Source organism: Ammospiza nelsoni, chromosome 1 (assembly GCF_027579445.1).
Source record: "Ammospiza nelsoni isolate bAmmNel1 chromosome 1, bAmmNel1.pri, whole genome shotgun sequence".
In the NCBI taxonomy this organism is placed as follows: domain Eukaryota; kingdom Metazoa; phylum Chordata; class Aves; order Passeriformes; family Passerellidae; genus Ammospiza; species Ammospiza nelsoni.
In genome coordinates this window covers 71,783,729-71,800,958 of record NC_080633.1, presented here as the reverse complement: position 1 = coordinate 71,800,958, position 17,230 = coordinate 71,783,729, and the positions used below count along the sequence as shown (strand labels likewise).

Here is a 17,230-nt window from a genome sequence, read left to right as displayed (position 1 = left end):
TTTTGTGCATGCATCTCTGCTCCTAGAAAATGGTTTTACACCTCTGTCAGGTGAGTTCAGCAAACCTGCATGGTATCCTAATATTCCTTCCTCTGCTTAAGGCATCCATTAGCATTCAGCAAGACTGTTACTGTAGGTCCATCTGTTTGTGGTAGGACAGATGTTTTTGTCAGGGAAGACCATATCAATGTGCTTTGTAAAAACAGGGGCTATGAGTTCAAACATTGTTTCATTTATTTTGTCTATCAATTTAAATAAGCAATAATGTTCAGGTTCTTTTGCAGCACTACATACTTCAACAAAAATAATTTTCAACAAACAAATTATTTTAATGTCTTTTCTTGGAAGCTCCATCTATCAGCCAAGTAAAGGTTCATCAAAAATACCCCTTTGTAAGGAAATGAGCAATCTTGCTTATATGTTTTCCTTAACTTTAAAATGAGAATGACTAAAAATTAGGAACATGTAATGTGTATTTTGAATGTAACTGAAGTTGATGGTTTGCATAATCATTCATGCTATATAGCATACAAAAGGAAGGAAAAAAATGTGACTGGTTTTGTTTTGCTTGGTGTAAATATTGCACATTACCAAATATGTTAAAAAACCCATAAACTGAAGGCATATAAAACAAAAATTCAGTGTCTTTATAGTTGACACTGAATTAAAGGGTTTGAAGTAACATATCTTGTTGAGCAAGTTTTAGTCCTTGTTGACAGGACCTACAGTATGGTAGACTTAGTCATGTGTTTTGTGTAAATTCATTTTAAGGCTTTGAAAATTCCTCAAGAAATTCGTACTGATCCTGTAATCTAAAATTTTTTATACCATACAAGTAATTATCAGCAGCTGACATGGTGAACTTGAGATATGTCCTATGGTTTGAAAAGTCATAAAAGGCTTTATTTTTGAGGTGGTGGGGGTGTTAACTGGGTGCTCTGGAAATGCTTCTGTCTTTCACAATAATTCGGTAAATGCTCCTGGATCAGTGCTTAATTTCTGATTTCTTCTTTATTCCTTTCCTTCTTTCTGCTTGGCAGGATGTGGTATTTTGGCTCCTTTTAACAGCTTTTATTTAGCTTAATCTGTGTAATGTATTGAATATTTTTGTAACCTTTTCTTCTGTTTCCTACTTGATTCCTTCCTAGATTGTTTTACAGTGAAAGTTATATTTGATTACATGTATTTTTGCTTTAAATTGTCTGCTTCAGTTTAATTGAAAAAGCCACAGATCACAATTGAGTAATTGGATTACATGGGATGCTTAATGTTTCAGTAATTGAAATTTGTTATAAAAATATCTTCTTTTAGTTCCCTGCCACCTTTTGCTATAACTGTTTTAGTGTTCTTTCTGATGTAGTCATGGAACTTGAAGGAAAAGTTGGGTAGACCATCTGTCAGTATTTATCCTAATCAAATTATGCAAAGCTAACCGAAGAACTAGGCTGTCTTCAACAAGGTATATCTTTGAGTCTTGTCCGTAAAGAACCTTATAATGAGACTTTTGCACAGAGAAGTAGTGTAAAAATATACCTAAAAATCACTAATTTGAGAAAGATGTGCAACAGGTTCAGATCACAATGCAAAGTTCTCACCAATCTGTTCTGAAACAAGAAGAATGGTAGTATTTAAGATCTTACACTATCAATATATTAGGATGAGAGTTAAGCATAATTTTTGCTGACTCCCTGAAATGTCTTTGTTCTTTAAGCATCTGTCATGTTGAAATTGCTTGCAAAATCTTAAGCTGAAAATTATATGCTATGCATCTTTGTTTTGGAGAACCTGAGTTTGCAGAGGCTGACAGTCTCTCAGTAGTTGTTGTCCTTTAGCAGAGATTCAGAAGCCATTTTTCCTATGCTTTTAAGCATCTTAAGGTCAGTAGCAGCCTGCCTGATCCAATAGTAAGTGTTCTGGCAAATATTATAGTTGACATTTCTGAAATTATTTATTTTTGTGTATTGGTGCAGCTTTAATTGTTCTTCAGTGTCTATAGTTTAGGTTCCAATGGAAGGTAACGAAGAAGGAAAGACACAGTATTGAGTAGGGTGGCTGAGGGAATAATTTCATTTTGTTTCTAAAAAAAAGCAGATCAGCTGTGTAAAATCAGTAATGCATCATACAGGAAAATTGCCTCAAAGCAATTCAGAATCATCAAAATTCATGTAACAACAAGTAAATTTAATTTTAATCTCTAACATCTAGGTTATCTTAACTCCCTGAAAACATCTATGTCAATATTTAGATTTGTGTATGAATGCAGTCACAAATAAAGGAGATGTTGCAATGCAAGTAACAGTTAAGTGGAATAAGCAGTAACAAAATGCTAAAAGCCAATACTTCAAAAAAAGGCCATTGTTTGGGGTGCAGTCTGTGATAATACTTCTTGAAGATGAGCACCTTGGGTTCATAAAAATTGATCTACATTGTAATCTGCTTTCTCAACTGTCATTTTATCACTTAAAATACATTAACAATAAAAAAATTGTAAAAGTAAAATCAGCCACCTTCTATTTGTTAACAGATGTACCATAGAAAAATTCCGTTGACTAAAATGCCATTAGAGAGAAGCAGTCTTTTAAAATTTTCATAATAACTAATCAGTGCAATACTCATTTTTCACACTTTTTAAGCTGTTAATGTCAAGGAGATTTTGTCAGGAAACAAGAGTAACCTTGTTTGTACATACAACTTCCATACTCTGCAGTATATAATCCTTTAATGGAGTTTGGCCCAGAGTAAACTTTTTGCGTAAGATCTTACCAGTCTTGTTCTTAATCAGCACTTTTATTTAATTATTTACATCTTTAATCTCGCCCATTATTCCAGTGTTAGTCTTTAACTTCTTTTGTGTTATGCAGACTTAGCACGATAGTAGTGGTCTACTGAATATGCACCACTAAATAGTTATACTGAGAAATTGTTATTTATAGAGAGTTCAACACATTAAGAATAGAGTTTTGCTTTTACTTGTTTGTAAAGTTGAAGCAAAGATTATGGTAAATCTTCAGGCTCTGAATTGATGCCATTCTCGACTCCACTAGATCTCCCCTGTAGATTGAAAGTAATCACATTAATGTGTGGTAACTCATGTGAATATCACCAAGGCACTTTAATTCTCTGGCATGTCTCTTAAAACACAGTGGAGTTGAGTATCTTACTATGCATTTTCATCTCAGTCTTATGCTTTAAAAGCCATTAAATACTGGCTTTGCTAAAGAAATGCGAAAGAAGACTGTGTCAGATATTGGCAGTATACTTAATTGTTTGCTTCCAAGGGTTGTGTCTAGCAGATTTCATAATGGCTGGATATGGATAAAGGTACATAAACCTGAGTTGCGGGGCATGAAAATTGTCAGTTGTCAATATCTCCTAGATGACCACTTTAATTTCCCATTATAGGGGAGAATAAAGAAATCTAAATGAACAATTACAATACTATGTTACTCTGTAAAACATAGATTGCAGTGGATTTCTATAGATTGTTTCTAAAAACAGGGGTAGTATTGACCACAGCCTGTTTGCTGGTCCTTTTATGTGGTCCTTTTCTTGCTGGTCCTTTTCAGTGCTGGTTTTGGCTTGCAGGGCTGTTTTGTTCAGGGGATGAGGGTGTATATGAGACATAAGTATATTTGAAGTCCTTTAGTTCCTTTCTGCTCAATATGAGGGCTTAGTGCAGTTTCCTTAGAGTAAAATAGCTCAGTTTCATAGAATATCCTTTTCATCTCTAGTCTGAATGCCGATGTCTTTCAACACTTGGCCTGTAAAGCTTAGATAGTTCATGGATGTGAGGAGTTGAATTTGATGTTTATGAATTGAATTGCCAGCTTTTGTTGTATCACAAAACTTTTCCATGTGTGTTTTCAAGTAAACAGTAGATACAGACAAAGAAGTAGAAAGTTTTTTTGCACTCACACCCTACCATTGATTCATATGTAAAAACATCCCTTTGGCATCTCTGAGAGGATTACTGTGGATCCTGGAATAATAGTCTCACCCCATGAAAGGTAATTAGAGCTGTGATTTTAATATTGGTAAGATTAGTAGTACAAAGTTTTGAGTCATGTGTTAATCCTATGATTTTTTTTTTCATTTTAAATTAAAAGAATTAATTTGGAATTTTAAATACATTCTTGCCCAAGACAGTTCCTATTGGTATTTTGTTGGTACCTGCAGCTATTTTAGTTACAGACAATAAGATTATTTAATTTTATTTACTTGTTGTCAGAGGCTAAGTTACAGAATAATTTTAGCACAGTATTGGGTCACGATATAAGCATTGACCATTAAAGAAGATTCAAAGGCAGACGTTAACAAAATTGATCATGTCATCCTGGTTTGTATATTGTTGCCTGCAATATTAATACATTAATATTTGGAGGAATAAAAATATAATATTTTACTACTTCAGTAATAAAAAATAATTTTTACTACTGAAGTAACCAGTCTTGATGCTTAACACTAGTTAAATTTATCCTTTAAGATAATTATTTTGCTTATACAAACTCCAGCAAGAAGACAGTAATTAGTGAGAGCAATAAGATGTAGAAGACTTGTTGGAATGTTTAGCAAAACATTGTTATAATGATGGAAACAAAACTGACAGCAAAGTCCTTGCTACCTTCTGAGATGTTCACTATATGATGCACTTTTAAAAAACCCAAAGTTTACTATTTTGTTGTAATACTTTTAATATGTAGGAGGAACTCTAGGCATATAGTTTAGATGGTACTAATTGCTGTAAAAAAGCCATATTCTTTTGTCTATAATGAAAAGAGAGCTACTCCATATGTCCATGTAAATGTTGCCTTTATTGATAACTCAAATAGTTAATCCCTTTCAAAGGTAATGGAACAAGTTGTTGTAAGTTAGGAAGAAATTGTCCAGAGATACTATGGTGAGAAAAATGTGAGTTTTTCTTTAGAGAGATCTACATGGAGAGTTACAGAGAAGCAGAGCAGAGGGAAGATGGGCTGTTTGAGTTCTCTTGTGCAGTGTGTTAGGTCAGCCTCAGAGCATTATCTGTCAGTCACCTCTATGTAGCTTCTCTCACAGTAAAACCAAAATACCTTCTTTCTCTCCATTCTGCGTCTGGGTAGCTCACAGGTATGGAATTTGGCTTTTCAATAGGACGGGTGGGACCTGTGACACATAGTATTTTATTGAATCAAGCTACAAGTGCCAACAATGTTACCATGTCAGTCTGCTTGGAATCTAATGGGAAAAGAGTATCAAAGCTCTGGAAGTCACTCTCCTTGCCATGGTCATGAGTCACTAGTCACTCCTGTTGACTAACACCAACACAAACTATCAAAACTCATGTTCTGAACTCAAAGGCAAAAGAGAAAAGAAGGACTTGGGGATGAACAGGATGTTTAGGAAAGTTCCCAAATTAAATAGAAGGAGAGTTGTTGGGTATTTTTGAAATTTAACTTCTTGCTTTATGACTGTCAGCACAAGTGGTATTCCTTCCCAAGGAATGCAGAGTGTTTCAAATAGCACTGGAAAGTCCACTCCTTGATTATTAATAATTATATAGAGTCTCCAATACCATGTTGTGAACTTTTCTCTTGAATCTACACAGCCAAATACTAATCTTACCGTGTTTTATTGGAAAATTGCTACTTCCTATTGCTTCTCTGCTGGTTTCAAGAATGAAAAATCTGAGATTTATAAAACAAATCTACATCCAAGGCATGACCCTTAGCACCAGGAAGACATGAGCTCAAACCTACCAGTAGGTTGGTTTTTTTTTTTTCCTTAATGCTCCTGAATGTCCTGAGAAGAATCTGCCCCTTATAAGTCTTTGGGAGACTTCACTTGACCTGTTTGATCCCTCTGTAGAGCAGTTTTGTTCTTCTGGTCCCACAGTCCCCTTTGCTTCCAGTTTTACCCTCCTGTCCCTGAGAGCTTTAGGGAGCACAGAAAACACTGTTTGAGACGTCTCACTGTTTCTCCACTCCCATTAATAGAAGGAGCTGTAGAAGCCCTGATGCAGCGATGCAGAGAACACTCTCTTCTCCCATAGTATGCATGAGAGAATGTGACCAATGGACGAGAAAATACAGCTAATTCCGTCAGCTAGAATAACCAGCTTGCTGCAAGGTAAAGAACCAGCCTTGTATCTGCCCATGTCAATGCTCTTAGGTTACTCATTACCTTTCAGACACAAGGCAGTAGTTTCTAGGTGAATATTCTCAGGTGTTTTCCTTTCACACAGACTCAGCTGAAAAAAGACAATGTTAACTTCCTTGAATTCTGTAAGAAGCTTAAAAATACCCCACCTCATGGTACTGCTTTAAAATCTAGCAGTAGTTCTGAATAAGCAGTTGAGCTTTTTGAGTAGGTACTCAGACATGCTAACAAAGTGAAATCAATGTGTTGGTTTCAGCAGATGAAACATCCCATAAATGTCCCTTTTCATGGAGGATATTCTTTGTCAGGTTTTTCATAGGAGTATTTAAGAATACTTGCAAGAGCAGTTGAATAATGTGAATTTAGAGTAGATTTCAGAAAGTTAGATTTCACTAAAGTAACCGATGTATATTTGGCTTTAAGATTTTAAGTGAGATTTATTCTTATAGTAGTAATTTTGTTCTGTATCTACAAATTGCAATCAGATTTAAAAGATTTTAGTTTAATGTATAAGTAGTGCTATTTAGAGTGGTGTTGAGGCAGGTATTATTTTAGAAATATTCTTTCAAGTCTTTTTGAATTAAAGCAGCATTTGCAGGAGAGAAAATTCTATGCAGTCCAAAAAGATAAGTTAAATCCTCTGACTTCTCATAACTTTAAATGGGCAAAAATTTTAAGTAAAAATAATGTGATCTAACATGAAGATTCTAGAGGGAAAGAAGCTCTCAGCTGAACAAAGTTAGTTGTTCATGCAATTTAATTTGTCAAGTTCCTTTAATGCAGATCTTCAGTTCATGCTGTGTTGTGCTACACTTATTTAAAAACAACCACAGTTACTCTTAAAAAAGAATTTAAGAAATGGAAATGTTCAAAGTATTCAAATTTATTTTTCATTTCTCCTTCTCTCCTTTTAGATTTTTTAAGTGATTGGTAGGATATTTCCATTTTGTCTCCTGTGTCATAAATTCTCTAATCTATATAATAATAATTGAGTTGAATATTCCCAGTATATCTTCCAGAGTCACAGAATGTTAAAATGCAGTTCAAGTTGTGTCTTGGTCATCTTTGGAGATGAAAAATAGTGCATGGAGTAGAATTCTTGTAAAATTAAAAAAAAACCAAAAAAAGCTTGTCAGGAGCTGGCTAGCTTAGGCGCTGCTCTAAAATGGAGTCTTGTTCTATGTTTAATATAAATAGAGCTCCTGCTGTTTAGGAAAATACAGGTTGAGCAGTGAGGATGTTGTCAGTGGTGTTTCCACAGGTCCACAAGAACATCATGATTAGATCTCTTTGAATATCTACAAGAAGAAATTGCACCTCCCTGCAAAATCATTCTAAACAACCACAGGTTTTTCCAGATTTTGTATAATTTCTCCTACTAGTGTTAGGTGTGTTTCCCACTGTCACCTGCTTATTTGTCTCAAATTAGTAATTCACAAAAGGTCTTTCTGCTGAAAATTATTCCTAAGTACACAGCAGGCATGCAAGGTAATCTCCAGATTACTTGCCCATGTTTTTTTCCAGACACTGAGGTTTTTTCTTCTTTTTTTCCTGACCTCCCAGTGTGATGTTTCTGTCTCTAAGATATTAAATCACTTAAAAACTGTCTGGCTTCCAAATTCAGTTGGAGTAAAAGCTCACATCAACAAGGTCAAGGGAAGGGACTTCCAGACAATGTTTTAGAAACATTTGGTTCTTCTGGGAATGAATACCATGGGCTTTGTAGGCATATTTAGGAAGGAGGAGGCCTTCACTATGAAGATCCTTCTATTTTCTCTCCATGTTTTACACAGTATTTTCTTTGTAATTTGTTCTTTTAAGGGGTTTTAATTACTGCAAAAAGAAAATTCAGCTTCAAAGATTACTTTTGTATGGGGAAAAAAAATCATGGAACCTTTACAAAAATCAGATAATTGTCAGTCAACAGAAAATCTGTCTGCAGTCACCTTTACCAATGTATGTTTCTCAATGTTTATTTTTTCCAACTTGTGCACAAAACTGTGTGGATGTTTAATTGGAAATTTTAATCTTTAACTTCGTGGCATTTTTTCATAGGAGCTTTATTCCATAGTTGTCTGTGGAGCTTCAGTTCAGTAGGCAGTGAAAACAGTTGAAACCATGATTGTCCTCTAATTCTGGTTACAGATGACCTGCATATGTTAATTGTAATCTTTGCAGAGCTTTTCATTTTATGTGCTGATTCTCCCCTGATTTTTCCTAGCAGGAAAATAATTCTAACTTTTGTAGACCTTCACTTTCCTCAAGTCACTTAAGACATCAGGACTCAAAAGTATCTTTTCTAACTCTTATATGATTTTAGATTTATCTTCTTAGTTTCTTATGCAGTAAATGAATGTATGTCCAAAGCAATTTTACTTTGTTTGGTTTTCCCCTACCCACAACTTTTTAGGAATTGATCCCACTCATACTGTGTACAGCCTGCCTCCATCCTGAACCCAAAGAGAGAGATCAGCTTCTGCACATACTGTTCAATTTGATCAAACGACCAGACGATGAGCAAAGGTGTGTTTGCGCTTGTGTGATATGGGACAAGCAGGAACTTTTTTCTCTGTGCAAGCAGCAGAACTTGTAAAAATTGGATATTATTGGGTGGTATTAAACAAGTTTTGTTTAGCTGGTGTTTTGCTTATATAGTGTTGACAAATTTATGCCAAGTTCAGGAGTTTCCATTTCCATGGTCTGTACTTCCAGTTACTGAATTGTAAGAATTTGCTTGTAAGCTACAGTGTAATTTCAGTTCCTTTTTCTGTTCAAAGATGAATTTAAACTGTTTTGCTAAAATGATCTTTAACATCATAATTCTTAGCACCGGTTGATGTAGAAATCAAAACAGCTTTTCTTTTAAAATCTGTGTTAGTGATCTACATGTTTGTTGAGATGATCACTACATTTCTTTAGGGAAAATAGTGCTCTTTCTACGTGTGGCTCATTAATATGGTGAGAGTAAAAAAATCAGAAGAGTGTAGCAGTGATCTAGGTCTGACAAGTGTTAAGGATGTTGTTTCATTTTGGTTAAGCTTCTGAAACAAATTACACCTTTTGTTCTATAAATTTAATTCTTCCCCAGTGCTCAGGAAAACTGACTTTGTACTGATCTTGATGAAAATATCCTTAAGGTTGAAAGACAGTGCCTAAGCTGGTATGTTTTCTTCTCTTAACTGTGGAATGACTTTCCATGTTCGATCTGTAGCTCTTCCATTATTTTCATTAGAGATGTTTTTGAAAGCATCTGTATCTATTGTTGCTCTAGGCTGTCTTCAGACAAAATAGGCTTTATCAAATAGGTGGAAAACATTTCTTTTGGAGACTCTCCAAAACTGAAGTGTTCAGGCATATTTTGAAATCATTCTCATGGTAAAATTTAGAGATTAGGTATAATTGAAAGCCATGGCTTTGGAGACAAAAAAAAGAAGCTTAAACAAAAGCAACTTGTAGCATAGTGGCACCATGTAGATTGAAATTACAAAAAGATGCAGTCTTGGTTCTACTTCAGAGTCATTAGAAATCTGCTTCTGAAGTGTTTTAAATGTCCCAGTGGATTGAGAAGCTAAAATAATTTGTGGTTGAAGGGGAAGGAAATTGCATGTCACTTGGAGTCTCTTGTGATTAATTTGTTACAGGATTGGTGGCCTATCAAATAGACTTCTCATATCCCCCCCCATAGGTGCATTAGGTGTGTATATTCCAGTAGTTAAGAAAGAAGAAAAATCTTTTTTCCTTGAATTTGTTCCATTTTTGTTGCAAATTAGAGATTTATATATAAAAATAACTTGTTTCCATGTGAAATCTGGGAAAAATAGTCTGCCATAAACTCTAGGACAAAGCATGCATATACATAATATACATTTGCACACATAGAAATAACAATTGCTTTTGAAGGTGCCATAATCAGATGGAAAACCAGTTAAGATTACATGAAATAAAAGAGATTCTGAATAGTAATTAAATAGAACATACTTTTTCAGAATTTAAGGGCAGTTATATTTATAGATTTCTATGGAAGTGTATTATGCATGCTTTGTTTTTATCTAAATATATTTAAATAATGTTTTAGAAGTCTTATGCAATATGAAGTGAGCAAAGACATTCAGGTTTAGTCACCAGAACGATGATGTTGATTATCTCATTACTTGTTTGCCTTCTGCTGTACTGTACAGGCCTACTACATTGTACCTTGCTGTAGCAGCTGATTAGCTGACATTTTTAATTTGCTAAATGCGAGAGACTGAAATGTGACATTGCATTTCTAAGAATTAACCCATTAAAAGAAATATTTTGTTTTACGATGTCCAGTATCTGAAGTATGGTAACAATCATGCAGAAAGACTGGGTTATACCACTTGCCCATGCGAGATGCATTTTGGTGTTTGGCATATTTCTGTAGTCTTGTACACTAACATTGTATTTGACAAGGCCACTTGTATCCTCATGGCTTTGCTCATGAATGTTCCGTTCAACTTTTAAAAATGCCTATCAAATTCTCTTCTGCAAAGGAGCAAAAATGTGTTCACATAACCTCCTTTTTGTACAGTTATGTTAGTTTTGGAGGCTAGGACTCATGATGAAGTGAGGTTAATGTTTGACTCTAATAGGACAAGATTAAAACATTGCTTCAATCGCCTCTTATTCAGATCCTTACAGCTTTCATTTCCCTGAAATGCTGACTGTTATATGCTGATAAAATGGTCACAATAAAATATTTAAAATCTTATTCTAAAATATTTTTGAAATATCTTCAAATTCTCATCTTGGTAAGCAAGACAAAAAGAAATCTGACTTAATATTGAGATTTCATGGAACTTTTAAAAAAAAGTTTTGATTTAAGAAAAAACATTTTGTTTTATCCCATGTATAAAACAGAAAATTTCAAGTGATTACTGTGTTCTGCTAATTTCTAATGTCTTGAAAATATAAATTCTCTTGCCCAGTTCTGTGATTGGGTACAGTGTATAGGAACAAAGACAGTAATTCAAATGCCTATTTTGTTTGCAGTAGAACTTCGAATTACCACAGGCTTTTGTCTCCATATTGCTCTCAGCTGTTGATTTCTTGAGTCTTATCTAATAATTTTTTTGTCTCCTTACTTTTTACCTTAATCAAAGGCCTAGTTCTGTGAATGTGGCAGAGAGGTAAAAAACCCAAACACACACAACACAGAAGAGATTGCTCTGATTGTTGGCATAAAGAATGCTGGGATTAAAAAACCCCAACTTTTTGATAGGATCTTTCTCCTAAAAAGTTCTTAAAGTGAATGAGTCTTTTTTTGGTGGAGTATGTTCTCTAAGGGGTTAAAAGATAACCAGCAGAATCTCTGCCTTTCAACCTTAAGGCAATGCTATTGGTACAGAAAATATTTAGCAGTCTAGACATGACACTAAAATGGTAACAAATTAATTCTGGCTTACATTTCACAGAGGAATAATAAGAAACTCTGAGTAGTGTCCTAGTCTTACTGAGGAAGTGATAAAATTGAGTCTCATGTCCACACATTATCATTTGAAACTGGGTATTTAATAATTCATGTAGGCTCTAAAATAAATAGAATTGGTGAATTGCATTCAAAGTTGGTACTATTCCAATCCTATCAACAGGAAAAATAGAAGTAGAAACATCTTAGCAAGATAGACACTCATTAAATAAAGTAGCACAAATGACAATTTACTACAATCTTACTGAAATTTTATATATGCCTCTGTGCCTATAAAATTGATGGGACAATGGCAATTTCTTGCAAACTTTAATGAAAGGTTAAAAAGTATAAGAATATGAACACAAATAACAGGTGATAATAGATCCTACTGGTTGATTACTTGCTTTCATTTTTTAGTGGTCTTTAGAAGATTACTCACAAGAGTGAAGTTCAGTATTGTGTGAGAGATGACAGTAATTTGCATGTCAGAAGGTTGCAAAACTGTGTCATAAAAGAAATAAGCTGCTTGCTCTGAATAAAGTTCATTAAATCTCACAAATGCTTCTAAATAAAACCAGTTTCTTCAGTGAAATAATGATAGTATGATAGTACTAGGTAATTTGGCTCCTTTTACTGCGTAATAATATTCAGTACTAAGAATTAAATGAGAAATTTAGTCAGAGACTCCCTATCTCAGACTTTAGAAAATCAGAACTACCCAAATCAGAGATTCTCAGACTAGTTTATGGAGTTGAGGATCTGCAAGATTTTGGAAAAGGCATTCTGAATATAAAACAAGGTAAAACATAGAATAGTTTGGGTTGGAAGGGATATTTGAAGGTCATGTAAGCACATCCCCACCCTGCAATGAGCAGCGATATTAGTGGCTTTCAATTTAATATTTAGTCTTTAAGTCAGTGTGGATGGTGTGGAATCTTGACTGCAGACAACTACCTATTGCCTGTCAGCATGTGTTTTTCCTAACTTTGGAATATATGTTATATATTATAAAACTTTATAAACAGGTTAAAGCTTTACATTTATCTTTTCAGACAGATGATACTGACTGGGTGTGTGGCATTTGCCCGACATGTTGGACCAACACGTGTAGAAGCTGAACTTTTACCACAGTGTTGGGAGCAGGTAACTGATTAGTGTTTGCTTTATGCTCCAAAATCAGTTAAAAGTTCATGAAGTTGAGTTTTACTTGTTCAAGGGGGAGGTTTTGGGTTTGGTTTTCAGAAAGATATTTGGATGTTCTTTGTTCTCATTGTGTATATTTTTATTTAATATTAAAAAGACCTCAGAAGCAGAAAGCTTATTAAAGACTATCTGGAGAGTTTTTAGTTACCTGCTTGTACCTGAATAAGCTTGTTATATTGAAGTGTAGATAAGGACATGTTCATCATCAGTGTTGTGTGACATATTGCTAGGTAGGTACTTTTATAATTTTTGCTCTGCCTTCCAGCCTGTTGGAAATCCATTTTCCTTCAAAGATTTTATTTACTGATTTGTTTTTAATGTTGTATTAAGTCCCTGGAGCAGTGGCCACACCAGCTAGTTTAAATTCTTAAACAGAAAACCAAAGACCAAAGTACTCATAAGCAAGTCTCTCATAGATGAGCATCTGTGAGATGAGCCTGAAGTTTACACCTCTTGTAGAATCACAGTGATCTTGTTCACAGATACTCAAAATTAATAGAAATAACTGAACAATCAGATGGAAATGTTTTTACTGTTTCATCTGAGGCATGGAAGCAGAACAACATGAGTTCAGGTGAAAATCTGTTGTATTTTCCTATCACAGTGAAGGAAAGGGGGTTCGTCATTGCCTGAGAAGACAATGAATAACTAAGCCATGACGGAGTGGGAATGCCTGCTTTGATGGCAGAGTCTTTCTGGTCTGGTAGTTTCCTACTGTTCCTTGCATAACACAGCAATCTGTGTTTCCCAATAAAGTCTAAGCTTTAATAGCCTTAATGCTTTCTGACAGTAGAAGTACAAATAATATGCAACGTTTGTTGTGCTTTTATATGCAGTGCTTGTTGTGAATGACTGATGTATCTGTTGATTAAGTGAAAGTCTCGTGGCAGTAGTAGTTTAAAAGGAGCTGTACAAAGACTTCTGTATTTTTGCCTAATTTTGTAAGCAATGTTTTGTTTTCTTAGTCCTTATGAAATTTAAACTGTGATTGAAAAAAAACTATCTCACCTCAGGAAGAGCACATTCTTCTCATCCACTTCTTGCTAATTGCTGATGCAAAAGAGAAATGAGTCCAACTGTACAAGTAGAGCATCTCAGACTGCCAAGTCATATGGCATAGTGCACTTACCTAATGCAGTTTGCTAGGCTTTGTTTGGCAGTACTGGAACCAGGTCATTATTTTCTCCAGCTGAAATACCAGCTGAATCTCAGTGTCACAAGTCTTGAGTTTGTAGAAGGAACTTCAGTATAAACATCATTTTCTACTTTTTGCAGTAGATGTGTAAATCATGAAAAGGGTTCATGCTCTTGATCTCCAGCAAAAATCTGTTTACAGATGCAAAGGTCTGGGCCCTCAGGAAGTTCATCCTTTTCATTGATATATTGTGGAGCTCAGTTATCAGGCTAGTCTTTTTAAACTCTCTGCCTGCTCTTTTGCAGGTAAAATTTGGTAACTGACTCAGTTTAGTTGAAGGCTCTGTGAGTGCTAAAAGGGTTACTCAAAACTGGTGACCAGTTATTGGCTTCCAAAATTACTAAAGACAAAAGGGAAATAAATAATAATAAACATTTTAGTTGCATTTAGTTTCCAAGGGCTACTCATCTTCTCTGAGCACAAACCTGACAGAAATTTCAGTCTTTTTTCCTCCATTATGTGTTTGCAATATCAGGGGTGATATTTGTATTGCCATGCCAGACTACCTAAAACCTGTTGGGGGATAGAATATAAGAAAATAAAGATAGTGTAGAAAGTAATCTTATCCCTAAGGAGTTTCAGCTGGGCCAATTATCAAAGATTAGGAACAGGCCTGACTTTACCAGGCCACAGCTGTAACCAATGAGAAGAAGAGTGCTATAAAAGAGTGGGGTGGCTGCTTGAGAAGGGAGCTGGAGTCAGTTGGCTCCTTTGTGAAGAAGGAAGGGTAAGTGCTCTGAGGAGTTGCCCACAAGAAACACCAAGAAGGTATGGAACTCTTGTGATAATGGACAACAGTTTAGAACCCCTACAATTAAAGATGGTGATAAAAAGCAGCTGAAACTTGTCATTGCTGTTTCCCTCAGGTAGGCAGAGCTCCAGAAGGTGATGTGTGCCTATGTTGCCAGTGGGGAATTTGCATTAGAGAAGATGGCACATAAGTAAAAGATTTTATAGAATAATAAAGATAGTTTGGAAGGGACCTTAAAGGCCATTAGCTCCTAGCCTCATCCAGCCTGGCCTTGAACACTTCCTGGGATGGGGCATCCACAGCTTCTCTGGGCAACCTGTTCCAGTGCCTCACCACCTTCACAGCCTAGTAGGTTTTAAAGCAGCCTCTTACTTGTCCATAATATTTTTAATCTATGAGATCTCCATACTTCCAAGAAATTATTGCAGGTGCTCTACTGATGAATTAATGCAAAATAATGATAGACACACTCAAAGAACATTCTCATGCTTGAGACTTCAGTTTAGTCCTGAAGCTTACAATTTGTTAATTTAAGTCTCTTTGAAGTCATCTTTTTCACACTTGATTCTGGAGAGTTCTCAGTAATTTCATACCAGAGCAGTCAGAGTCAGGCATCATTGCTGAGTGTGCTGAGCCAGTCATCTCAGAAAGTTGTCAGGTTGGTTGTGTTGTTTTTTCTATGTAAATACATCCTGGCTATTTCCAGCCACCATCTTGTCCTTTGGATGTTTGGGAATGCTTTGTAAGGCTGATTGCTCCACAGCTTCCCAGGAGCTGGTGTGAGGTAGGCTGCCCTGTGTTTGATTGGGTTCTCTGTCTTACCCTTCCTGAGGGTAGCAGTGACATTAGCTTCCAGTCCTCAGGGATTTCCCCCATTGCCACAACATTTTCTTAATTGTCAAGAGTGTTCTTGGAATGATATCAGACATGAGCACTCATGGGTACATCCCCATCAGGGCCCACAGACTAGTGTATGTCCAATTTCTTCAATATTTCCTGGCCTGCTAGTTTCTGCTAAAGGTCCTCCTGGTGCCAGAATTTGGCATGGATTTTAGGGACCTCAGACTACTGAAGGTAAGTCTTTCAAGATAGAGACCAAGAATGCAGTGAGTACTTTGGTCTTTTTTCATGGTGAGATGGTTGCCTCACCAAGGCTATACACTACATAGCAAGAAAGAGGCAATTGCATCAAATGCTGCATATCCTATTTTATTTGACAGCATCAAAAAATTCATATTTTACTCTCAGCATGGTACCACAGACTTGTTTATTCACAAAATATTGAAACACTTCATTGTTTCATTGTACAACCATTACAACCACTAAATCTGGCTCCACCAGAACACACACTTGATTACGAAATGTTAATGATAAATATTAAATTCATAAGGCGGAATTTTCAAGCAGCTTTTGAGTAGAAAGGGGAAATATCACAGGATCAAGAGGTTCTGGTAATATGACTTGTTTTTAGAGGTGTGATATATTTGTGCTGGGCTTCAGAGCAGAACTTTAATAGAAGGCATATGTGTTTAGGCTTCCACAGGTGTCTTCTTCTCACTGTGATTGCTTAGCAAGACCTGGGCAGCTCTGCTACACTGCTTTGCTCAAAGCACTAGAGGGCACTTGTGCAGCTCTTGGAGGAACAGTGCTCCTGAAAGTCTTCATAAGACAAAATATTTTGTGTCATGCCAGTTCAGGACTTATGCAGATTCTTTAGAGTACAGCAGCCCATACGCTGCTTTCCTTTTTATTGCTTATATGGCTTCTCACATACATATTTGCTTCTCTGACTCTTTCCCTACTATAAGCTATGTCTTTTAGGACAGCTGCCTCACTTTTATGCCTCAGTGCAAGAATTTGAGGCTGCTTAGTACCCAGGTGCAACTTCTGTGAGCTCAGTCAGTGTTTATTGAAGAGGTGCAGACACACCCCTCTAACGGGGTGTGCACCCCTCTGCAGTTCACTCTAACCATATTTTGAATGCTGGTTACTGCAGAGCAAACAGTCCATCTGTTTCTCTTTACCAGATCAACCACAAATACCCAGAGCGACGGCTGCTGGTAGCAGAATCCTGTGGAGCTCTAGCACCTTACCTTCCAGTAAGTATTAATAGACTCCAAATACCTGCTAGGGAAAGCAGGGTACAAATCTGATGCATAATGTAAGCATTCTTTATCATTTTAAATATCACCAAGTGTGTATATTGTGCACAGACAGTCACATTGTCTTCTACTTTATATCACACATGAGATTCATTAAGTCACTTAAAAAGGAGATAGTTTGTTACAAATACAGGTTAATCTAGCTATAAAATGTTTCTAAAAACAATGTGAATATTCATTTCAGTAAAAATGAGGTAAAGAAAAGATAGTTAGGACCAATTAAGGAAACAATCTATGAAAAAGGAATTGGCACCCAGCTGTAGTGTTCTTCAGACACTGTGGAATGTTACATCAAGAGCGCCACCAGTTAGAAGAAGCAGTGAAATTATGTCGGTGGTAAACTAGAATTTCAA

The 17,230-nt window shown here is 35.8% G+C and overlaps 1 protein-coding gene across 6 annotated transcripts in view; it reads left to right on the top strand.

The window, feature by feature from the left end:
• RELCH (RAB11 binding and LisH domain, coiled-coil and HEAT repeat containing) overlaps nucleotides 1-17,230 on the top strand; it is a 76,680-nt gene that overhangs the window by 33,607 nt on the left and 25,843 nt on the right. For 4 of the 6 annotated variants that reach the window (XM_059475939.1, XM_059475898.1, XM_059475914.1 and 1 more), the window contains exons 11-13: nucleotides 8,546-8,658; nucleotides 12,619-12,709; nucleotides 16,743-16,814. In XM_059475939.1, coding sequence (XP_059331922.1) covers nucleotides 8,546-8,658; nucleotides 12,619-12,709; nucleotides 16,743-16,814 — 276 coding nt within the window. Of the gene's footprint in view, nucleotides 1-3,955; nucleotides 4,008-5,712; nucleotides 5,742-5,972; nucleotides 6,106-8,545; nucleotides 8,659-12,618; nucleotides 12,710-16,742; nucleotides 16,815-17,230 lie in introns of those variants that run through there. The other 2 variants (XM_059475921.1, XM_059475931.1) reach the window with 2 other exon arrangements.